Below are 26072 nucleotides of genomic sequence, written 5' to 3' on the forward strand. Positions count from 1 at the left end.
CCACACAGCTCAAGCTCCTCTGTATGTCAGATAAAGAAACAAGTTATTTACTCAGCAGATTGGTGGCCTGTCTCCTTCAGGCAGGAACCTAGGTCTGAGCCCTGTTGAGGTGGCATCTGCAAAATTCCTAACATGGACTAGGTGGCAGCTGCATAATTCTCACAACACAAGATTGCCTTTCACTTGTATATTTAGTAACTTGAACCTATAATAAGAATTGTCCCCTGGTATGTGATTCAGTTCTTTCCTTTTTGGGACTTTACTGTAAGCTCATCACACAATCATAAAAACTGCACATTACTATAAATTACAATGAGTTTATTCATACAGCTAGATGCAGTTGCCTGTTGAGTAGTTCCTAGAGTGCTGTACTGCAGCATAAGAGTGTAATTCATTTTTATTAGGAATTTCATTTTTGTCCACAGACTTTTGAAGATGGTGTAAATTCTTGGAAATGGAGAAATTTTATCAAAAAGTGGATATTTCTGGGATGTGTATTTTATTGTACCTTTATACAATCTTTCACAGGGCCCTTTCCAAACTTGTCCTGTTGAATTTCTAGACTGCAGTTTCCAAATCTGTCTTTTTTCTTTATGTTCCCAGGAGTTAGTGGTTTGGTTATTGTTTTGCCCTGGAGGGTACACGTGGAGTCCTAATTACAGACTAGTCAATTTATGTTCTGCATTTCACCACTTGGAGCGGTGGCCGGTGGAAAGTAAAACGCCCAGGCTAGATAAGTGTCCAGCCAACCTCCAGCCAGTAAGGCACTTCCCCAACCCGGAGTCAGGGCCTTGTGCCTAAGGCGATGTCAAGCCTTGCGGACGTGTGGCCGCAGTAGAGAGCTCCGAAGTCGCAGGATGAAATGAAGAGGCGACCCTCAGTTTCTTCGGGGGGGTGGTTTTATTGGTAGGGAAACGTGGAGTTTTTCGGTGGAAGAAGCTGAGAGCCCCGAGGCAGGGAAAGCCTCGGTTTTACAGAGGGTGGGAGGGGTGAAAGATAGCAAATCAGAGAGGGATACATTAAGGATTGGCATGATCGGAGAACCCATCAAACACAGTTGCGGGAGGGACCCTGGCCCCTAACCCAATCACTCGACACCCTGGCCCGAACTCTCTAGAAAAAGAGGCAGGGGTGTCGAGTGACAGGCAGGCTGCCAGGGGTGGGGAACAAGAAAGATAACCAAGACAACTGGGGAGGGGTTTGGGGATTGACACAAACTGGTAACAGGGCAGGACCTTCTGAGAGAACAATGGGGGGAAAACTGAACAAACACACCACAACAACCACTCTTTTTTTTTTTTTTTTTTTTTTTCTTAAGTTTTAATCTGTGTCTTATGTAAATGTTTTATTCAGGTTCGCCTGTCTCATGTCTGTCACAGACAGATGCTGAACAAGAACTTCCCTAAGATATTAAGACTGCCTATAAAATTGAGGTCTCTTGTAAGAATTTCCTAAATTTCTTCTTCATACATGATACCTTTTAACAGTTTCATACTTTCTAAGTCAAGAATACTTAGTACCTTTCCTTAGTACAGTCTGATGAACATGTAGTTTCATTTATATATCAATTAGTAATGTAATTTCAATATCCAGGACAAAACAAGTTTCTTCATATTGTAGTTTAACCCCAGCTGGGAACCAAACCCCATCTAACCGCTTGCTTACTTCCTTACAGCATGATAGGGGAGAGGATCAGAAGGGTACAAGTGAGAAAAATCAAGGGTTGAGATAAAGACAGTTTAATAGGCAATGCAAAAACTGTGCAGATAAGCAAAGCAAAACCAAGAATTTGCTCCCCTCTTCCCATGGGCAGGCAAGTGTTCAGCCATTCCCGGGAAAGCAGGGCCCCATTTGAGAAATTCAAATGCCATCACTCCAAACATTGCCCCCTTTATTCCTCTTCTCTTGGGTTTATATGTTTAGCACGATGCCATGTGAACTGTGGTATCCCTTGGGTCAGTTGGAGTTCGCTGTCTCAGATGTGCCCCTTTCAACTCTTTGTGCCTGCCCAGCGAAATCGCTGGGGGGTGAGGAGCACAAAAGACCTAGACAGACACTGTGTAGGTGCTGCTCATGAAAACACCCCTGAGCTGCCAACACTGCTTCCAGCACAAATCCAAAACACAGCGCCATGCAAGCCAGTGGGAAAAAAACCAGACTTCTCTCATTTTGGAGTTTTTTTTCTGGCAGCTTCAGTAAACCTTCCTGAGGGGCAAAATTCCTGATGGATCTCTCTGGGTTTTTCCATTGATCCTTTTATTTCTAAGCCTTATATTATCATGTAGTGCTCTGATAAACCATAAGTGGTGGTGTTTTGTGGTATAAGTAAATATTTTAAAAAAGAAAATAACAACAACAACAAAAAAAGCAGTAAGTATTTATCTCTTGAGGATGAGTTACAGGCCAGAACATTGTCAAAACAAAGGGTTTAATTTCTTGTTATCAATACTGTACTTAGTCCTCAGAAGCAAAAGAATAAAACTTTTGAAAAAATAGCAAAAATGTGTTTCTAATGCAAACCAAGACAAAAGAGGACTTTCTTGTATCTGTAGTTTATGTATGGATTTTCTTGTATCTGTAGTTTCTGAATTAAATAGAGAGGGAAGTTATTTCTTCAGGGAAGTGCTTTTAGGTTTACTGATTAAATGTTCTGCATAGATGTAGAGATTGAATTGCTGCAGTCATTGACATTAGTGTCCAAATCTTTTGCAACTTTTGCTTCTTGCAGCCACTTCCTGAATAATATTTCAAGATATGATCAAGACAATTTATGGTCTGAACAAAAAATATAGAAATATTAATTTAAATCTCAGAATGAGGTCCAACGTTGACAGTTTTGTTTCTTTGCTATACTGCTGCTGGTTTCTGTATGAAGCAGTGTATTGATAGACTATTCTGGGAAACTGGTCTGGTGCTCTCACAAAAATAAAGACACAAGCATGTGTCATTCATCCTATTACTCCTTTTGTATATACACATGGCAAGAGCTATGTTCAAAGAAAAAAAGATTTTAAGAAATCCTCATTCCCCCACAGCAAAATATTGCATCTTCTAATTGTGAAGAGTCATAAAATGAAGTAGCAGATGGTTCATGCTGAACATATTAAGAATTTGGTAATAAAGCAAGTACATGTTATAGGATCTTTTCTGTATCAGTCATGATTCTTCAGAAATTGGTTCAGGATCGAAAGTTGATTGAATAAAAATCACTATATATAATACCAAATAATGCACAGGAAATAATTACCTCAGCTATGGAATTTATGAATAAAAATCACTTAGTTTTTTACCAGTTTGAAACTGAAAAATCCATATTCCTGGGAAACATGTACATGGACAAATAGCCCACAGGAGCAAAACTGATGTGGTTTCATTATGATGAAAAAAGCTGAAAACTGAAAAGGTGAAGTATAAAGGGAGGTACTCCTGTAATTTATTTTTACTTACACCATTATTGTTCAATTGATTTTTTAAAAATCTACTGATTATTTAAACTAACCTACTGATTATTTATCTGAAATCAGAATTAGCTTGATCTTTAAGTACCCTTATGTCAGTCGATGCAATCTTTTTGGATTTCAGTAAAGCTTTCAGTGCTTTCTCCTAGAGGATCCTTCTGGACAAAATGTGTAGCCCACAGCTGGATAAACATATCATGGGATGGGTAAGCACCTGGCTCACAGGTTGGTGAGGCCCACAGAGGGTTAAAGTGAATTGAGTGACATCAGACTGGGAACCTGTCACTGGTGGGGTTGCACAGGGTGCCATCTTTGGCCCTGTGCTCTTCAGCATCTTCATAAATCACTTGGATGTAAGACTGGAAGGGATATTGAGCAAGTTCCCAGATGGTACAAAACTGGTAGGAGGTGTTGACTCCCCCAGGGGCAAGGAGACCCTGCAGAAAGAGCTCAACAAATCAGGGGTCTGAGCAATCACTAACCATATGAAGTTCAACAGGGGAAAGTGCTGGATTCTGCATCTGGGACAGGGCAACCCTGGATGTATGGACAGACTGGGAATGAGATGCTGTAAGCAGTGCCATGGAAAGGGACCTGGGGGTCCTGGCAAGTTGAACATGAGTCAGCAGTAACCCTGTCCTGGGGTGCATCAGGCACAGCATGGCCAGCTGGGCAAGGGAGGGGATTGTCCTGCTCTGCTCTGAGCTGGGGCAGCCTCACCTCCAGTGCTGGGGGCAGTTTTTGGTGTTACAATATAAGAAAGACATGAAACTATTAGAGAGTGTCCAAAGAAGGGTCACAAAGATGGTTGAAGGGCCTTGAGGGGAAGCTGTATAAGGAGCAGATGAGGTCACTTGGTCTGTTCAGCCTGGAGGAGACTTGAGGACAGATTTTATTGCAGGCTACAACTTCTTCCTGAGAGGAAGAGGGCAGGCATGAGCTCTTCTCTGTGGACCCAAAGGAATGGCCTGAAGTTGTGTCTGGGGAGATTTAGGTTGAATAGCAAGAAAAGATTCTTCACCTAGACAGTGGCTGAGCACTGGAACAGGCTCCCCAGGGAAATAGTCACAGCACCATGCTTTACAAAATTTACTTGTTTCTTTGTTTCTAAATTCAACATTCTGGAGGATTTTGAGTTGTTGATTCAGGAGTGATGTGGAGAGTGAGGTGTCAGAAACAGGGCAGTGTGGTGGACTGGAAGACTAGAAAAAGTGTAACTGCATTTGCTGATGCTGTGTCTTATTTCACAGCTTCTCAAAGATTCTTCAAAATATATCAAACTTCTGGGTCATTCGGTATTAAGTCAGCAAGTCTGCTGACGACACCAAGCTATGTGGTGTTATCAACACACTGGAGGGCAGGGTTGCCATCCAGAGGGACTTTGATAGGCTTGACAGGTGGGCCCATGCAAACCTTATGCAGTTTAACAAGGCCAAGCCAAGTGCCCTGCACTTGGATCAGGGCAATCCTAAATACAGACTGGGAGGAGAATGGATTGACAGCAGCCCAGAGAAGAACTTGGATGTGTTGGCTGACAAGAAACTAAGTGGCATAGCCACATGTGCTTGCAGCCCAGAAAGCCAACTGCATCCTGGGCTACAAAAAAAAGCAGGATGGTCAGCAGGGCAAGATGGGGTATTCTGCCCCCCTACTCTGCTCTTATGAGACCCCATTTGGGGTGCTGCATCCAGCTCTGGGGCCCCCAGCATAAGGTCCTTTGGTAGCAAATGCAAGGGGGGCACTTAGATGATCAAAGGGCAGCAGCACCTCTTCTGTGAATGACAGGCTGGAAGAAGTGGTGTCGATCAGGCTGGAGAAGACTCTGGAGAGACCTCTCAATTCCTAAAGCAGGAGAACAGCCTCTCAATTCCTAAAGCAGACTTATAAAAAAGGGTGAGAGTGACTTAGGAGGAATGTTTAGTGATAGGATGGGGAGTAATGGCTTTAAACTGTGGCAGTAATTCTTTACTGTGAGGCTGCTGAGGTGCTGAAACAGGTTGCCCAGAGAAACTGTGAATGCTTCATCCCTCTAAGGATTTAATGCTAGGTTGGATGGGCTCTGAATAATCTGGTCAAGTGGAAGGTCCCATGCTGGGGGCTGGAACTAGAGGATTTTAAAGGTCCCTCTCAACCCAAAGCATTTTATGAATCTAGGTTATTTCACAAGGCAACAAATTCAGAAACTTACATTCTATTTAAAGGCCTACTATGGGCTGTAAACATTTATTACATATTTGGCATAAAAACAAATGTGTGGATCAAAACAGATATTTATACAGATTCTCTTCCATGGCTTGATTTCTTCTTAAAAGAAAAGGATGTTAGTTTGCTCAGTTGTTTTTCTGGTATTTTTTTTGTTTGTTTGTTTTTGTTTTGTTTTGTTTTTTTTTATATTCTTGGCATCAGATAAAACATTTTGAGTACTTTTGTGCCACTTCCTTACTTATCTACAGAGACAGTTAATGATAGTTGAAGTCACTTGTCTGATGAGAGAAAATACTATTTCTGCTCTGCTGTGAAGGAAGGAATTAGAAGATCATTCAAAGCACCCCAGGATATGGTGCCCTTTCTCACTCACTAGTAAATGTTTTGCAATATCACAAAATATCTGTTCCATGTTTGTACATTCTGGTTGCCAAGTGCATGTACAAGTACAGCGTTGACAGCATTCATGAATCTCTGGTTTATTTTCTAGGCAATGAAGGATTATATTGATCTTTTTATTAAACATGTCTGATACACTGATGGTGGCTTTGAAAACCTTAGTTTTGAGGGTAATTAGTTCTGTTATGTAAAGCAGGCACTACTGAATAATTTTCTGCTCAACCTGTTTGGTAGCATAAATTATGGGTTCTCACTGCTATTTCTTTGCCAAGGTAAACAGTGTGGGCAAAATGAGCAATCCATGTGCAGAAGGTAGGGATATTAATAATGTGGAAAAACTGGCTAGTACATCTCCACATAAAGCTAGTACTGATTTAGATAACTTGTTTTGAACCTCTGCAGCTCAGGATACCCTTGAGAAAGTAAGCGGAATAGGAGATATCCTAAAACAAGAACATCTGAGCTTTGGGGATTTTTTGGGTTTTATTTGGTTTGGATGGGAATCTGTTTGTTGGTGTATTTTTTGGTGTTTTTTTTTTTTTGGGGGGGGGGGGGGAAGAATGATTTTTAATTGTAAATACCAATGAGAAAAATTAGTAATTTTCATTGCATTTGGATGCAGCTGAACTGGGAAAATTGAAGAAGCAGCACACAGCATTATATTCCCACAAAATAATTGATTTAGCAACAAACATACCAGTTGTGTTATTCAGAGCAAGCCTCGTCTTACTTCTGGGATTCTTCTTTGTATATGCCTTTTGTATTCATAGCTTTGGTGTGATTAGGAAAATGAGTAGAGCAGCACCCAGGTAGGTTTACTATGAAGGACAAGTGACAGCACTCTGCCCATACTGAGGGAATTTTTGGGAGACTGATGCAGGCTTACTCTTCTGTCCTCAGCACTGTTGTGTTTCGCACAGGCTGCTTGCAGGATTACTGGGATTGTGTGCATGGCAAATGGTATGGAGCCCAAAAATCAAGGAAATTACGGGTAGCACTTTTCCGTTGCTGTTGTGCAAATACTTCCTGTGTTAAGAAAACACAAATATCACTCAAACGGCACATTTGAAAAGAGAAGGATTCCTTTGCAGTGGCAGACATGAGCGATGATTGGGGCTATTTCTTCAGTAGGCAATATTAAGAAGATTGCTATTGAAAGAGTGGTTGCCTTATACAGGTGGCAGTGCTGCCACAAATGCAGGCATGCCTTGAACATGCATCATGTATTGGTGGCAGCAGGATTATTACAATCTACAGGTTCCTTTTAGCAATGAGAAATTTTCATCAGAATCTTTCTTGTTTGCTCACCTGTTGCTTACTCTGTGATAAACACTGGAACAGAAAGCCCAGAGAAGGAAAGAAGTAAATGATCTTAAAAATTATCATTAGTATGCAAGGAAAAACATTGTAGTTACTTCCTTCATTACATTCCCCCTGCAATGTCAGTCACTATGACAATAATTTTCACTTTCTGCTCTTTCTGATGTTACTGCATAGGTGAAAAACTTTTATCCCTCATAGGCTGAAAACTAGCAAAATTTTTTCTGTAAAGACAATAGAGGTCAGTGCCTAAGCAGGCTATTCCTGGACATAAAAAAAGCAAATCCACCACTGGGGCAATACATCTTTTGTGGTTTTGAGAGGGTACTGTTCTTCATGGCATTTCCATGCATTAATTCAGTGGTCACTGGTTCAATCTTTTTATTCTTTATGTTATTGTGAAACTAATTTCTGCAGTAAAGACTGACTGATTTGACAAACTGATTTACTTTCTTTTGTAAAGTATTCCCAAACTTAAGAAGCTTCATGAACATCAAATATCTGCTCCTTTTATCTCCATACTCATTCCAATTTGAGCTTATGCCCTTCTAACAGGCTTTTCCCTCTGAGTGATCGCCTTTTTCTGTAAACCTTTAGCACCTTTGTCTTCTATTCTTCCCCATGAAAAGCAGAAAATAAGAGCCAAGTCATATTAAGTTCTAGGTCAGAAGATATTTTGGTATCTAATTTTTCTTTGCTTTACAACTCATGAGAAGCAGATATTATGCAGATTCACCAAAATGTGTAATTAAGTTATTCCTGGTATTAAATTTAATGAGCTGAAAAATTCATTGCCTGTCCCATTGTTTATTAATTTCTTAATAGATCTCATCTATCTCAGTTACATCCTGTAACACATTTCTTACATGCCATTTCCTACATTTCTTGCACACCATTTCTGCAGAAGTAGCTTGACACTGACCTCCGAGTTGCCCAACATCTATTCATCTGCAAACATCATGACAATACAGTAAACATCTCCTCACCTCTCACCTAGATTCCCTCCTCACCTCTCACCTAGATTCCTAGTCTAGTTCTTCTACATTCCATTGTGAGACTTCTGATAACAATTTGTGTTCATTGTTGAGAAATGCAAGATACTTTGGACTAGAATCTGTCAAACATACAAGAATATAATTTTGTTATCTTCAAGGTGGTAAGCTGCCTGAGCTGCCTTGCCCTTTATTAACTTTTTTGTGCTGAGAAAGTCTCTATAGGTAAGATTCTGCTGAATATTTTGCGAAACAATTAACTGAAGGTTGCTTTTATAAAAAGGGACAGCTTGGTTTCAAACATTTTGATCTGGCTCAACTGTGGCTGCAAAAAAAAAAAAAAAAAAAAGTGTGACAATACACCTGCCACTAAGATGGCCATCATATAATCCAACCTAATCAGTTAATTACAGATATTTAATCTGAAACAACTATTAAACCATTTTAGGAAAATGGACAAAGAGGGAAGGACTTAAAATGCATTAAAAGCTTTTTCTTGAGCACTAAACATGAAGCATGCCCACATGGCACAATACAATGATGTGTAGAGATAATGGGAAGCTAGCTGAAAGCAACACTGCATTTTTCAAGGAGATAATTGAGGATTTGGTGTGGAGAAAAGACACCAGAAATAGGGATTCAAAAGCTGGAGGAATTCTTGAGAATTGACATAAACTTTCAAAAAGCATCAAGTCCCCACTTTTATCTAATATTTCTGTAATATCTAAAATGCACCAGTTTTGTCTTTCACACACAGTTTACTAGCATGCAAATGGTAGTTCTTAGAATTTTATGTAATTATCAGATGTTCAGCAGATAATATCAGCTATGACTTATTAAACAGACATTCATAGTACTGTTGCTTCACTGTAATCTAACACAGTCTCGGTACCAGCATACTAATGTGCAGGTATTTTTCCTAGAAGAAAGTTGTCTATTCACCTAGAACAAAACTTCAAACTACTAAAAATAAAGATAATTTTTTTAAAAATAAAAGAATAACTTCTGTGGTTTTCTATTCCACACTAAAATACAGAAAAAGTCCTTTCAAAGCAGGTATTTGTTAGACATTCTAGCAAGAGTGTTTTGTACATATCTGTGATTTCATCACCTGTTTTCAGCATACTAAAAGTAAGGAGTGCCAGAGCGTCCTTGAATTGAACTCCTGAATCAATGAGTGTTTTGTCATGCTGGGAATGGAAACTTCCAAGGAACTGGCTAAAATGCTACTAGTTTTACTATAAGTCACTCTTTTCTGAGTCAGCTCTTGAATATTTCACTGAGCCTGGTGTAACCAGAATTTCCAGTTTGGTCGGGACAGCCCTAAAATATTCTATTATCCACCAGATATGGTTCTGCTATTTTTCCACACCACATAAAGATATTCCTGCTCTCACCTTAAGCCTTGCATAGGAATGCAGGCTTTTGCAGCACAGAGGTAAGGGACAGGGACTCTGGCTTGTGATGTGATACTGGAAAACAAGATGAACAGAGTATGTTCTACTCTGCATTGAATGTTGGTTAGTATGATGAGTCCTCAAAGGTAACCTGACATGGGCCCTACACAGTTGACATAACACATGCTCTCTTTTCTTTATTCTGGTTTCTGTGGCTCTAGAAAAAAAGAAAAATACTTTTCACTGACAATAACTATAGCTAAAGTAGCATAAGTAGGGAACAGAAGTTCTTCCCTAGCTGCCTGAAATAGCACCTGAGTTTTCTCACTGGAGGTAGGAACTCTCAAATAGTTCTTCATTTGACTGACAATGCTAAAAGACATGTTCATCTCTAAAATTTGATGATGTTTTTGGAAGAAACATGTCTACTAACTCTACTAAATTGTAGTAGAGTTAACTACTATAAATGTCAGTAGAAGTAATTAAATTCTACTTAAGATCCACCTATCTCTCCAATATGAACTAGTATACTTAATAACAAAAGAAAAATGAGGACATAGTATGAAGGATGGCTAATATTTTAGCTGGATCATGGCAGCCCATCATGATTACTGATAAAAATTATTCATGTTACAACTGTTTGAGAGAATGAGATAGAAGTCGTCAGCAAGACTTCTGTGAAATTACTGAACCACATAGTTCTTAAACAAATACTTCCTTGATTTAGTAATTCTCAAGGAATTCTCAGTTACTGAGATTGTAAACCTTTTGCCCAAACCTACAGACGCCGAAAAAGAAGTCACTGCATGCCATCGTGTGGATATCCCAAGAACAGCACCATCTGTTCTGAAAAGATGGATTCGTAAAAAAAAAAAAAGGGGGGAAGAAGGGAAGAACACAAATGTGTATGTCCTTGAATACAAATATCGTGAGGAAACTCATTCCAGAAAATAGAGGGGTTTTGTTTTCGTTTCTTGCTTTTCAGCTAAAATAAACTAGCAGTGCGAATGGCTGTGAGGCCACACTGTCAACTGTTAATGGTCTGTCATTAGTTAAGCAACTAATGGTCTGTCATTAGTTAGGCAATGACTTCAAGATTTAGACTTCATATCCAAGACACTTCCATTACAAAACCCTTAAACACCCTTTGCAGCATTATTCTCTACCCACGCAGAGACAGCAGAACAGAATTGACCTGCTAGCAGCATACTTAGGATACCTTCCACTTTTTTTTCTTACATACATACCATCATGACTCTGTTGCGAGTTCCAGCTACACATATGGTCATTCTCTAAGACAGTCAAAGCTACTCAAGCTGAAGTAATGAATTTAAATGTTATCATGAAAAGGATGGCAGGGAATTAAGAGAAATGAAAGAAGGAAAGAAGAGGATAAGTTTGAGGCAAAATCAATTAGATTTTTTTTTGCCTTCTTATATAAAACAGCTTGTGTCCACAGCTTCCATGAACAGTCAGTGCTTTATAATATAATATATCAGTCCATTTCTCCAAAAAATTCCAATTTTAAAAAGTTATTTTTTTGGAATACAATTAAATACAAGCACAAGCCATAGATGTTCACATTGCCTTTCCACATTAAAAAAATAGCAAACAAAATAAGAGGTAAGTCCTGAAATACTTTTATGGCTCATATCAAACTGTTGAAATTAGAAACTGTTCTAGAAGGGGTGGAAAAAAGAAAGTGCCAGTTCACCTCAGGGTTTTTCTGGATGGTGTTTCTGGATAACAGTTATGTGTTTAAACACAAATATGCTTATGTGCAGCACAGCAGCGCTGAATGAGACTCCAGAATTCAAATGGCCTATAGTTTCACTGATACAAAGAGACTGTCTGCTGGTGGGCTGACTGTTCCATAGTTTACCAAGATTATGGATATCTTTCACATAATACTATTTTGAACTCATGCCACCACAAATTTATTTAAGTTGCATCAGGCAGGGCAATAGAAAAAAAGAGTGCTAATCATCTAAATACATTAATAAGCTATATCAACATGAAGAGACAGGAAGTGAAGGAAATGTTCATGTGACCCTTCATTTTCCCTGGAGCAAGCACAGAATGAGCACTGCTCTCTTGGTGCTTTTTTCCAAGGGCGCACTAGCAGCGGTAATGGCAGAAGTGGAGATGTGAGCATGTTGGTAAAAGCAGAGGTTGGGTAAAAATGGTTTGGGTTTTTGGTTTGGTTTTAGTTTAGTTTGCTGTTGGGGTTTGGTTGTTTGGATTATTGCTTTTGTTTTAAGCAAGGAACGGCAGTTCGCTGGAGCATGTCACAAAAAGACCTCTTCTCGCGGCTTTCCTAAATGTCTGCTGTTCACTGAAGCATTTTGTCTTTTCTGAGCGAAAAGGCAAATCCAGGGCTACCAAGGGAGCAACAATCCCTATCTACAGGCGTGAGCGCGGGGTGCAAGCTGCAGCCTTTCAGGTAAGAGGGTCGGGCTGTGGCAGCTGGAGCACAGCAGTCGCAGCAGTCACTGTAGTTTCTATCGAAGAAACTGCAGGACGGGCCAAACCCAGCTGCCCTCGGAGAGCCGAGTGTGACGAAACGCGCGGGCAGGACCACAGGGCACGGCGCTTTGTCACTGACGAGCGACAGCACCCGGCTGCGCACGGCGAAGCTGACCGCCCTCAGCAGGCACCGCCCACCCCGCTGCGGCCGGGACAGCCGTCCCCGGCGAGGGAGGGCATACTGGGCATGCGGCGCGGGCACGTCCACTCGGGAGGGTGGGCAGGAGCCGCGGAGCGCTGTGCGACTCGCCGCCTCGAGCGGTTCCTCCCCTGTCGTTGGTAGCGCCCCGTGCGGAGGGCGGTGGTGAGCGGCGCAGCGGCGCGGCGGGCTCGGGCCGCCGGCGCCTCAGCGCAGGGCCATGAGGCACCTGCCGTACTTCTGCCGCGGGGAGGTGGTGAAGGGCTTCGGCAGGGGCTCCAAGGAGCTAGGCATCCCCACGGGTGAGCGGGCGCGGAGGGCACATCTTCCCGGAACAACACGGGCGGGGTGTCCGCGGGGCCTGGCCCAGCCGTGGGGTTGCTGGTCCGCGCCAGGTCCCGGGAGCGCTCCCGCCGGCGAGGTGCTGGGCCGGGGGTTCTGCAGCCGGCCTGTGTCGCGCCCCTCGGGCGGAGCCGTGCCGTGCTCCTGCCCCGCAGCGGTGCGGCAGCGCTGTAACTCAGCTCGCCTGACCTCGGCGGCCGCCCCGCTGCCCTGCAGGGCTGCCCTTTTGTTATGATTTGCGATTTTCGAGAACGGCCCTGCCTTGTTACCTACCAGCGTTTTCCCGACGCCTTTCTTCCCCCTCTCCTGCACTGCTCAGAATCTTGCACCTTCCCTTGTGTTATTCCCTGCACCCTAGTCTGTAAAGAGGTTTCCCTGAATCTTAATGTTTGTTCCTTTTCTCATCTAGTGATCGTCACGATGTACAGGATGTAGATGAGTGCCACGTTCTCGATGCAGGGGTGTGGCAGCCTGGGAAAATATCCCTTCGCATAAATCTCCGATAGGAGTAGGAAAGGGAGTAGGCATTGGGAATCACTGCAAGGAAGAAAGTTTAAGGGGGGTAAAGCAGAGTTTGAAACAGAGCAGATGCACTTGGCCTACAGAGAATGTATTTTCCTATCGCCCATCTCTGTTTCAATGTCTAAATGCAGGCAGATGAATACTGCAAAAGAATTTTGAATGTTCTTAAGCACACACTGAAGTTAGTAGTCATATTGCACTACATCTAACAGACATGAAACTTTATAAGACCACTCTTGTAGTGCTGGATTTCTCACATCTGTTTCTGAGAACGTTTCACGTTTTTCTCCTGGTTGTTTATAAATGATGTGTTGGTATTAGGGAACAGGGAAAGGAAGCTGTACCTATCTGTGAGCTTTTATAAAAATTTGGTAACCATTCATTCTTTCAAATCAGTTTGGTATCTTGCATTAAGAGATCTATTCAGCTTGGAAATAGAGGTAGGATAGTAATTTTGAGAGAAGATTCAATTCAGCCAAAAGGAAATTTATTTTACTGTAAATACGTAGTTTTCAAAGGAAATCTCAAGTCCACAGATGCCTCTGAAAGGGAACTTGTGCAAAACTGACAGATGACTAAACAATGATTACATTTGCTTCTACATAGTTTATTTAATCAGTAAATATTTTACTAATAAGTAGTTCTGAGATGCTGTTTTGTAGTGCAGAAGAAAGTTGACTTTTTCCCTCTCGTTTTTCCTCATGGTAAAGCTGTGGTAATTGTCCTAAGAATGAAATGTGTTCTGGCTGTATGTATGATGTATTTATTAATTATTACTGTAGAAGAGAAAGAAAACTATACAATACAGTGTGTGTGTGTGTGTGTGTGTGTGTAGGAGTTATAATAACCCTGGTGTTGCCACAGTAACTAAATTTTATGAAGTTGTTTTATACTTTGCTGATGCTCTGTCTCATTATTCTTATCATCACCAGTGTTATGTTTGTAAATAGTATGTAGGCAGACTTTGGCTTTTAAGTACTTGAAGATCCTGTTATATACTTGATTTACACAAAGTCACTCACACTTTATGAAATTTTTACAGCTAACTTTTCTGAGCAAGTAGTTGAAAGCTTTCCATCTGATATCCCTACTGGTATATACTATGGATGGGCCTGTGTTGGAAATGGAGATGTGCATAAAATGGTTTTGAGCATAGGATGGAATCCCTTCTATAAGAATATTAAGAAATCAGTGGTAAGAATTTTGCTTTTTGTGGGATTTTTATTGTAATAAAAGACTGGATTAATTTTAACAAGGTACACAGAATTTGATTGATGAATGGTATCCAGAAATTTGTGTACCATTGGAAATACATTTGTTATCTATTTAATATTTATATTCTGAAAAGAATATGCTCCCTGTAACCAGAGAGTACACAGAGGAAGTTGAGTAAAGTTTTTCTTTCTTTTATTCCACCATTTCTTAACTACTTCCAAAATTAAAATATAATAGTACTTGAAATGATGGTTGCTTGACTTGCTGATAGCAAATTAAGCATGAACTTGGTAAACATATTGAATTTACTGGTTATGAGACCCTGGCATAAGCTGGAACATAGTAATGATCTATTGTTCTCTGCAATGTATCTGCATTTCATATAGGAGATGTTGGGGCAGCTTAATTTGAATTTTTAATTAATTCTTCTCTTAAATGATGAAATGGATACATAAGATGCTGCAGCTTAATGTACCAAATAAATACTTGAAGGCATATAAGGATGTAAGGATGGAGAAGATAAAATCCTAACCTGTAACAGCTGTGGGGTTTTTTGTTGACAGGTGCTGGTGCTTTTCCTGAATCTTGCAAAGCTCTCTTTTATTTGTTGAAAACAATTTTATTTATTCATGAGTTTCTACTTTTAAGTGTTTGTCTTAGGCAAATCTGTACTTTAAAATTTCTTCACAGATAACTTTTCTGAGCAAGTAGTTAAAATCTTCCCAGATAATAGCTCTGCTGGTAGATGCTATGGGTTGGCTTGGTTTGGATATGCATAAAAAAGTTTTGAGTGTCAGGTCTGTGTCTTAGTCTGGACTTGCTGTTCAATTTTACCATCCAGTTTCCTTAGGGGATAGGTGTAGAAGCTCTCCGTGAGGCAGCTACTTCTATCAAAATCTTCATAGTTATTTTAATATATCCACTTGTTGATGAAACACTAACGTTTCCTGCCTTGGAAATCTTAACTCTGAGAAGTTTCGAAGCACTTCTCCTGATGTCTAGGTGTGTGGGTTTTGGGGTTTTTTTAATTGGTTTGTTGGGTCTTTTTGTTTGGTTAGGGGGGTTTTTGTTGTTCTGATTTTGTTGGGTTTTTTTTTTTTCCCATTCCTTTTCTCTTTAAACACTTTTTAAGGCAGTAATTTTTTTAAATTCCATGCAGAATGCAATTCTACTTCCTCATACAAACTAAAGCCCTGGCCTTTTTATTTTGGATTATACATGCTATACTAAATGTCCCTTTTATTTTTTATCTGTTAAGGAGAATTTGAATGTTGGATATTAGGCCTACATGCTTACAGAGAGAGAAATAAACTCTTAAAGTTCATAGTAATTGTCCACTTACTTCTCTTCCTTTAGGAAACACACATTATCCACACCTTCAAAGAAGACTTTTATGGAGAAATTCTTAGTATAGTCATAACTGGATACATTCGACCCGAAAAAAACTTTGATTCCTTAGGTCAGTATTGAAGGTCTCCCTCAGACTAGTTTCTTTTTTGCTTTACTCATGCAAGTTCTATGTCTTCACTGTACTTCCTTCCATCATGAGATGTTTTATGGTTAACCTTTAAAATGTCCCTAAAATGTTTTCATAATTTAAAAACAAAAAAGACATACCCCCACATCTTCTTATGTATCACACTAAAAACCTGCACTTTTATTTCCCTTGTCTAAGTAGTAATGTTAAAATCATGGGCTTGTCATGAAAGTCAAGTGTACTAATTTCTTCTTAAAATGCAGTTTTGTTAGTATTGAAACAGAGGTGCTAATTATGTCTTCTGACAAATGAAGAGGATAGTGGTAGTAACAGGTAAAAATGCAACTTTAGCATGTTAAAAAAAAACATTTTAAAAGCAGAGAATTCTGCCTTTTAAACCTCCTAGTTACATTCTACTTCTGTGATTGTTGTTTGATATTTTGTGATGCCTTATTTTCACTTGTTATTGTGTTCAGAATACAAAACAACTTTTAAATATCCCTATTCTTACCTTTTTCAGATGCACTCATTTCGGCAATTCAGGAAGATATTGAAGAAGCAAAAAGACAGCTAGATCTACCAGAACATCTTAAACTCAAAGAAGATAACTTTTTTCATCTGCCAGAAGGCAAAATAGTAAACAATCGCTGAGAAAAACCATACAGTCTTTTTTCTTTTTTTTTTTTCTTTTTTTTTCTTAATTTCTTTCTTTCTTTTTTCTTATTTTCTTCCCTGTCATGGAGCTTTTGTATTTGCACTGCTCTCATAGATACTTTTGTGTCATGTGTCTGTTAGGTGACTGAGATCAGAACCAACCATACAAGAGGACTTCAGTTTTCTTCGGTTAAGTCATCATTAGCCCAGTCATACTAAAGAACTAGAAGGCTGTACTACTGGTTGTAGATAAACAATGTATGATGTATCCTAATGTTACCAGGTCTTTGGAGATCTGAACACATTTAGAACATGACCAAAGTTAATTGTAATCATGGGGTGTGGTTAGCTCATTTAATGAAGAATGTCTGTTTTTAACATAATGTTCCATAATGTCCCATTTTCTGTGTCATTCTTAGATCTGAATTTTAGCTTAGAAAATGTTGGTATTGATTGACTCAGAAAATTCCAGTGGTTAGATAGATAAGAATAGTAAGATTAATTCCCTTTAGTTCTTGGTTTTTATATGCTACACAGCTTTTATGGTTGAAGCTCTTACTTTAATTGAAATTATTTATTTTAAGTTTATTTGAGATGGAAGAAATTGCTGTTGCTCATTGTGTTGCTAGAATCTGAACTATATTTCTTCACACTTAACATATGATAACACATGATAACATATGATTGTGGAGTTTAATTCTGAAGAGGTGTTTAATTTAATTTCAAAATATGAGTAAAAGTGTGAAAGCTGATAAACTTTAAGGTTCAGGTGTAAAAGATGCAGAAACAATATAACAAGACTGCTGCTCATTGCACCTTAAAGGAAAATAGGTAGTGAGACACATATTTGCATTTTATGTGCTGCTGATATTTTTCATAGGAAAATCTTGAGGTTATTTACTGCACTGGCAATAAAATGTTTGACTTCAAGGTTGGCATTATTGTAAGGCACAGAAAAATCTCATCAACACTCTGCACTAAGTGCAGGTAAGAGCCAAGGTTTTAGCAGACCAAGTAGATAAATACACAAATGAAAACCTTTGGGGATTTATTAGATAATGTATCAACACTATAAAGAATATTGATTATTTTTTATAAGTAGTTGCAGACAGTCCTACTCTGAAATATGGGGATACAAGTGAGGGTTGGTCTAGATGATCTGTGAAGGTCCCTTACAACCCTAACTATTCTGTGATGGATTAGTGGAAGGAGTATGGTGAGAGTTGATAGTAATTTGAAAAATAGTTTGAAAAAAGTATGTAATGTGAGATTCAATACCTAGTCTTCTTTTCCTCTGATAAATTTTTCTATCCCTTGGTGAATGGAAGCAGATTAGCTATAGTGACTGTCACAATCATAACTTTTTGAATCACCCTCTGATGTGTCTGGGACATATTCTGAAATTCAAAGTACTTCTTTAAATATGTCTCAGCTGTGATTCTCTGTCTGAGCTACAATGTTCAATATGGAACGCACAATTTCTGTAGTGAAATTTGATGAATTTACTCCTTGTCCTATTCTAATCCTACTTTTCACTCTAGAATTTAAAAGAGTTTTAGCAAGGTAGCTGTTTTGGTCTTTGTGGCAGGTGGTGCTGTCAAGATGATAGTTTCACTTCATACTGCTTTAAATTCTAGCTGGTATCATGGGCTATTATTAGGGAAGAGGTCTTGAGGAAATCAAGGGTTCATGTTTGCTCTTCAGGACTTCAGGAGAAAACTTGATTTTGCTTAAATGAATTGTTCGCCAGTGGCGTTGATAGCAGAGACAGATACAATACGTTTGGGAGAGAGGGACGTGGGACAATACACTTTCTTTTAAAGGAGAAGAGAAATAATTTAGTGGGCTTTTTACTATATAATGTGTTGGAAACTATTTCTAAAAAGTCTGTAAAAGAATTGTCTTGCAAGATTGATGATTGGAATTTTAAAAAGGAGAGATAAAAGGAGAAATTTTTTTTGCTAAGTGTTAATGCATTCTTCAGATTTGTAGTAACATTAAAATCATATATTTTACTACTCCTTCTAGAGAATAAACAGAAGCCACACCAGTCACCAGAGAATGTTGTCAACATTAGATTGTTTTTCATCGTGGTACTGTAGCTGAACACTCATAGCTGCCTTTAAATTGATTTTTGCCAGTGATGTCTTGGGTCTGTTGTGGAAACTATGGTGCCTTAGGCTGTTCTGAATAATACTTTTCTGTATCTGCTAATAAATGCCACTATCAAAAATTCAACTCACCATTTGATTGTAGAACTGCTGTGCTATGGATAAAGAACAGTAGCAAAGGGAAAACTTGAAAGACTTAGCTTGCTCTCAAATCCTAGCTGAGATATGATGTATGGATACACTGAACTAAGAAACTGCTCTTTATGTGTTTGTCTTCAAAGAGGGTGTGTTAATACATCCATTTGGCTGAGTGTACCTGACCATATTATTTAAGAGAAAATGTTATACATCACTCTTTAAGCTCAATACATAATTCCTAGCACAGTATAAACTTTATTTTTGTATTATGTACAATTAGCTGTATTTTGGTTGATGTTGTTGCACTGTACTATTACTAAAGGAATTGTAATTGACAAAGTTATCCTTCTTGTCTTGGATTTCCTTTCCTTTGCCACTCCTAGCAGTGTTAATTGTTTCAGTTTCAGGCAAAGCTTTATGGGGGTGACTGCCTTATTTTGAACTTCTAAATCTTCACATGATTTTATATTCCTCTTTGTTACTGAAGGTGCAATGATGAAATCCACAGAACAATGTCAGTTACAGGGTGATCATGAGGTCTTTAGGAGTATCTAACAAAAAAATCCACTCAAGAATTATGGCTTAAAAATTAGTCCTTCCCAAAATGAATTCATATGTACAGATAAGTCTTAAGTGATTAACAGCTCTAGAACTGTTATCAAAAATGTGAAGGAACAATTTTAAGGCTCAGTCCATTCTCTTAGCCATCAGACCATACTGACAACAAATAACAGCACTTCCATGCACTTTTGTGTGAAGACTCTGTTCTTCATAGCAAGGGGCTATAAAGAGCATCCTCTTTTGTAGTATTACGTATCCAGCAATGCTAAAAAAATTGCTTTGTTGTGTCCCTTTAAGGTAGATTACCTGCTGAGTCCTATTTATTCCCTTTGGCATAGTTTGAAAGTGCTGAACCACTTTAAAAAATACGTGGAAAATTTCTGTTGTAAATGCTCTCTGTTTTTTTCAGTTCTCTGTAGCCCAAGAAGATCCTAAAGAAGACAGAAGTAGTTCTTTTTGCCAGTGCACTTCTGGATTGTATTTTACTTTGCATTAAATTCAAACTCTCTATTTGTGATTAAACACTATTTAAACTACTGGAATTAGATTAATTAGGGGTTGATGTGTAGAATGAGGAATACTGTGGAGGTACTTGACGCAAGAAGTCATGTCATAAATGCATTTCCATTGGGAAACATACTACAAGATTATGATGAAAGCCGTTAGCTTTGGGGAATGCAGTAATTCTGTAAGAAAGGCAGCATAGAAAATCCATAAAGTAGTAAGAATTTCTCTAAAACACTGATTTCCGTCCTATTCACACACATCTTCTTGCTCCCCAGAAGTCCATTTTGAAATATATATTGAACTGTTGCCGTCCTATCCCATGTATGCTATATCTTCATTTCCAGTCCCAATCACTTCATGTTCTTATAGTAGTTGCTTATGTGGGAAGGAAACAGATTGATTTGCAGCCTCTTATTAACAGCTGTGGCTTTGCTTTATTCTCCAGATCCGTGGTTCCAAGTAAAAGGAAAGCCAAATCAGCTGGTAGGAAAGTAAGTGGTTTGGATTTTCCTCTCTGGTGGTAGAATGGATTATAGTACACAGTCATCTGGCAGCAGCAGTTTTAAAAACTGAAATTATGTGAAGTTGAGTAGGAGGAGTCTTTGTTTTAAATGACCTGGTAGAATAGGTTAGAGTGCTATTTTTGATGTTTTAGAGATACGGTCTTACCCTTCCAATACTACAGTTGTATTCTCATAGCTGTGATGGCACAAGGCTGAAGAAAAGGGGGTTGGTAGGGCAGCTGTATGTTTTTTTTGTTAGGTTAAGAATAGTCAGAAGCAGAGAAGCTAACAGGGACACAAATACAACTCACTTCTAACCTTAGGCTAGAAACACAAAACATTTTTAACTTTAGAAAAAATTGAAGAGTGGTTGTGTGGCCTGAGCCTGCTTTTCCCAGTTGTATCCGTTTGGTTTAATCACATTTTTTTCACTCCACAAATCTGTGTGTAAGATGCTGTAAATGTTTCAAAGCCAGTGAGGTAATTTTGGCATGACAATGCAGATTGCTATCCATTGAAATAAGTACTTTCTAGTCAACTGTTTTATGAAAAGCACAGAAATTTTAAAAAACATAGGAGGAAAGCCTATTCTGGTGATAGTGCAGAGGCATTATGTTGTGTGCCTTCAGTTCAACCTCACAGTTTGGTTTTTTCCTGCTTTTCATTTTTAAATGTCAGCAAAGCCAGCCATAAAGCCCTTAAATGCCAGTACTGCTCTTCAGCAAGGTCATACCTTGGGATTTTTGCTACAGTCAAAGCAACCTGGGCTGTCTGCCAGTTTGAAGTCACTACAGCAGGGTGGGCAGCAGCCTTCTTCACTGTACAGGGGCAGGTTAGCTGGACACAAGAGAAATATCAAAAGACAACCTATCCTTACAGGAAATTCTCCATTGTTCACATTGTGTTCAATAGTTAAAAGTTCAGTGTACAAATCACAGGAGAAAATGCCTCCAAATGGTCACCTCTTATCCTTGTGTCTCTTGGACTTTGTATTCATCTGCAAAACAGCCTGAGTTGCACATTTCACCCAGTAAACTTTTATCTGTATGCACAAGGTACACACCCCAATACTCTCTTTCCTAGAAAAAAAGACAATGTCACAACACAAAAAAAAAGTCATCTAACTTCCCTTCAAATACACAATGAGCACTTTTGTTTGTTTTCACAAAGAACCACATGAGATCTCTAGCAGAAGGTCAGTATTTAAAAAAATTGAATGCTGAGCCTTGTCTTGAAACTCTGTGTACCTACAAAGCAGATTTTGTTGGTGTTTTGAAAATTTGTGAAACAGCTCTTCATGAACTGCAAGGACTATGATGGACTTTCACCTTTTTTCTTTTTCCCTGTTACTATTCTATCATCTGCCCTAAAGAGGCATCCCAGAGAATTTGCAGAGTCCTGGCAGGGTTCTTCATATAATGCACATAACAGAAGAAAGATGCAGGCTGTCAGGGACATGAAACCCAGGCTGAAGTGCTGACACCAGCTAAATGTCAGCTGTCACAGCCTGTCTTGCATAATTGAGGGTCTGAAAGGAAGAATGAGAATGGCAAAGGAGTTCAGGAGGGATATAGTTCTTGGTCTATAAGCTATACTAAACATTTAATACTTCTATTTGATGTGCTTCATTGACTTTTGAACTTTGTTTAAGGAAATAAATTGACGCAGACATTTAGTGTGAAAAAATGTTCATAGCCTTAACCAATTACATTCACAGGGCTATTCTCTCCTCTGAGCTGATTGCCCAGCTTTCCAATTTCCTCTTGTCAGCTCCAGTTTCTCCTGGCAGCCACAGCTAATTGTGGTGCATGGGGGAGCTTTTTGGAGAAGCAAATGAGGTGTCTGCCTCTCACGGTGATGTCAGAGGCAAAAGAAGAATGGATCGGGACATTCAAAACTTGAAGTCAGTTTCTGTGAGCAACAAGAGCATCCAGGAGCCAGATTGCACCTCTCTGAAGTCACCCTACAGAGGAGAAGGAGCAAGATGAGCCAGAAGACGCTAGCTTGAGCAGGAGGGTGTAGTGGGACAGGAAGGAAAAGCAGCAATTCAGGTCCCTGAGGCTGTAAACAGTCATCTGAGTCACTGGGTCCAGGTGCAGCATGTTTACCTGGATGTTGGTGAGGATGTCTGATTGAAGAACTGCTGGCAAATTTTTCTGAGGTAGAAATCAGGATTGTTAGAAAGGGCTGCAGTTAGGGCAAGTATCCAGCACATGAGAGCCCAGCACCTCATCCCCACTCTATTATGCTTTCTTTTTCTATTTCTCCTTTCTGAAGAGTTGAAATCCTTTTCATCTGAGTGCACCAGCCAGTCAGGGGAGGAAAAATAATGGCTACAGAAACACAGTATCTTGACCAATTTCAAGGTCACCCTTTTCAGAGATAGTGCAAGTACCGGATTAGTGAATCTTTATAGTCAAGGTGTTAGCAAAATTATCCCAGACTACCCTAGGAAAAATGAAAAGCCAGTACTATTCAGTGTGGTCTGTCCCACCAACTCATTCTGCCCTCTGAACTTAAGCAATTGCAGATGGAGAGGTGTGCCTCATCTCCAGCTACCAGGGGCTGCAGAGACCCCAGTGCTCCATGATTTCTTGAAGGAAGCTTCAAGTAGCCTCTTTTCTGTATCTATGTATTAGTTAAATATTTTGTTATGGATTAGTAGTACCACTAGCTAATCCATTAGCAGAGTGAAGAACAAAGACTTTTTAAAATGCCTTTTCCATTTTCCTGTAAGTTTCATCCTTCTTGGGGAGAATGATCATTTTGTTCTGCTTTCCTTAGCTGTTTTCAGTGGAAGGATGTGGATGTCTTGCAAGGCTTCCTGCACTGGCAAGCTCCTAAAAGTTAAGATAACTTCTTTCTCTCCCTGATATACTGTCTATATTTGCTTTTTTTTTTTTCTTTCTTGCTGAAGATCCATTTTCTACAGAGCAGATTAAAATGTACAGCAGCACAGTCTGTCTCAATGTCCCTTGGGGTAGAGTGTAGTCCAACTCTCTCTCAAGCCTCTACATGTACCTAGCTGTGCTAGCACACGAACATTTTTAGCATGCTTATACGCATAACACTCAAAGCAACTTGCTGATGACCTCATCATTGTGAGATGCAGAAATTAACACTGTCTCCAGACTTTGAGAGACTATTTTCTAGCTTCATATTTTTTCATTACTTTTATTGAACAAATCCTTACAGAGTGTCCTACTTGGTGTCACCTCTAGAATGTAAGGAATAGTCTAAGAAAGCTACATAATTGATCTTAATTTTGTTGAGTTAAGCAGTACTCACATTTTCCATTCTTCTATCCCCACTGCTGTGTAAATTCTAAAGTTTTTTTCCCCTTTTAGACACTGGTCATTTGGCATGCTCTGAAAAAGTGTTGAGTAGTTGAACATATATTGGACAGCCATATAGTTTTAATGAACGTGTTTCACTTTACTCCAAAACCTCAGCTGAAGTAAAGACCCCTCTCTTTCTGGTGTGTACCTGCAATTGGACATCCTCCGTTCTGTTGTCAGAGATTTCTAAAATCTATGTAATTTATAGTAGTTCTCATTTTTCTTCTTTGCATTCATCTACTTTACCCTGGATTATATTTTGTTTAATTTCTGTGTAGTTTTAAAAATTTAACCCTGGTTGTGAGTATGAAGAACTAAACCAAAAGCATAGCTGAATTACAGTTAAAATCAACTTTGGCCCTGATAAGGTAATGGTTGTAATATAAAAAAAAAAAAATAGCAATAACATAGGCTTCTTATCTTGTTATATTGAGAATAGATTTACTACTGCTGAAGAATAAAATTTCAAGAACATCTAAAACCTTGCAAGTAAAAATAAAGATTTTTTTAAAGGTGAAGTTCAGGCCCCCTGCCCCCTGCCTTTAATATTTGCTCCTTTAGCAGCTTTTGTTGTTTTCTGTAATAGTTGACACCCACCTGCAGAGGGGAATGTACACAAGCAGGTGGTCTTAATATACTTCATAAGTATACTTTTATGTATAAGAATATTTTAGAATATTCTTATACATAAAAGTATACTTATGAAGAATATTTTAATGTTACAATCAGATATAAATTTTTAAATGCCTCAATTTGTACACTTCTCTTGCCAACAAAAGGAGTGGAATTACACTTTCTTTTATTTAAAAACAATTTTTTTAATGTCTAAAACTTCATAGAATGAGAAGTTGTAATACAGAAGATTTTCCTACTGAAACCTGTGCAGGGTATTACTTTTAGTGATATAACTAGAGGTTCCCCCAAAACAGCCTCACAAAGTTCCAAAGAAAATCAGTCATGATAAAGTAAAATGTTTATCCTTGGCCTTTGAACCACTGCTAAATGAAACCTGCAAATGTCTGGGTTTAGTCATATAAAGATCTTTCCTGAGTAAAATTTTGACTGATAAGTTAAAGTATGACAGGTTATTGCAAAAGTGCTGTGGGAGAATGAATTAATTAATAACAGAGTTTCTTGCCTTCATGGAAAGACTGCCAGTTTGGAGACTTACTTACTCTCCTCTGCATCTCCTGCACCTGATCCCTGCATAAAAAAAAGTCTTATGTAAAGAAAAATGCTTACTCATGTCTTGTTGTTGAACTGTTTTGTTGAACTTTTTTCTGCTCTAATGTCTACTACCATGCTTTACTTGAGGATCCTGTAAGTCTCTGTTTAAAAAGTTCAGTCTGTAGCTCTTGTGGTTTTAAGTGAAACATGTTTATGATGTGTGAATCTGAAAGTTTTATGGAATCATGGATCAGAGGCTAGCCATATTCTATAAATGGAGCTTACTCCATTTGGAGTTTACTCCAAATAAACCCTCCATTCAATTAATGTTATGCTCGTATGGATTTTTAAAGACAAAAATGTACTGTTTCAGAACTACTGAGCTGGTTTTACCAATATGAGTACTTTCTTGTTGGTTGGTGTTTGTTTCTTTGGGCATTTCTATATGATTTTCTTTCACCTAAACCCAAAGACCTTCTCTTTAAAAATCTGTTCAGGCCAGGCTCTGCCTTAATGTCACATTAATTCTTGCAACTTTATCTACTTTATGTCTACTTTGTCATACATCCAGCTGATCTCCTCTATTTCTGGAAACCAAGAAACTGGTCATGCTGTGCCATTTCTTGAGCTAAGGCTTAATTAATTAAAAAAGCTACTGTTGTGCTCTGCCTATACAATCTATTCCAGCACTAAAACTCTTCATACTTCTTGGAAATCTTAGGTACCAAACTTGAAAATTGCTACAGAATTTGTTAATGGGAAGGTATTAATACCCTTCCAAATGGTCACAGAAATCTCACTACTGATGAGGTGTAGGTGGCTAGGTCTGATGTCACTATGAATACATTCTTTTTTTAGACCTTCTTTATTTTTTTCAGATACTTCCATGAAAGCACACAAAATGCGTCACAAGGAAACACCTCTAGTCTAATTTAATGCAATTCTGAACTGGAAAAATTAAGTTCTCAGTCCCCAGATCTGCCCATACTTCCTCTGCTAATCTTCTATCTGTTAAAACATGCCTTCAATCAGTACTGCTTTCTCAGCTATGCATTTTTTCTGGACTCTGCTAGGACATATCACAGTCTGATCATAGATATT

The 26072-nt window shown here is 38.9% G+C and overlaps 1 protein-coding gene across 1 annotated transcript; it reads left to right on the forward strand.

The window, feature by feature from the left end:
- Positions 1-12516: 12516 nt before the first annotated feature.
- On the forward strand, positions 12517-19238 carry RFK (riboflavin kinase). Its single transcript, XM_071424909.1, has 4 exons — positions 12517-12738; positions 14343-14494; positions 15872-15974; positions 16513-19238. Exons 1-4 carry the CDS (start codon positions 12657-12659, stop codon positions 16641-16643), a joined length of 468 nt encoding a protein of 155 aa, XP_071281010.1. The 5' UTR covers positions 12517-12656; the 3' UTR covers positions 16644-19238.
- The last annotated feature ends 6834 nt before the right edge of the window (positions 19239-26072 follow it).

Source organism: Agelaius tricolor, unplaced genomic scaffold (genome assembly GCF_023055355.1).
Source record: "Agelaius tricolor isolate 1412-34295 unplaced genomic scaffold, bAgeTri1.0.p SCAF_4, whole genome shotgun sequence".
In the NCBI taxonomy this organism is placed as follows: Eukaryota; Metazoa; Chordata; class Aves; order Passeriformes; family Icteridae; genus Agelaius; species Agelaius tricolor.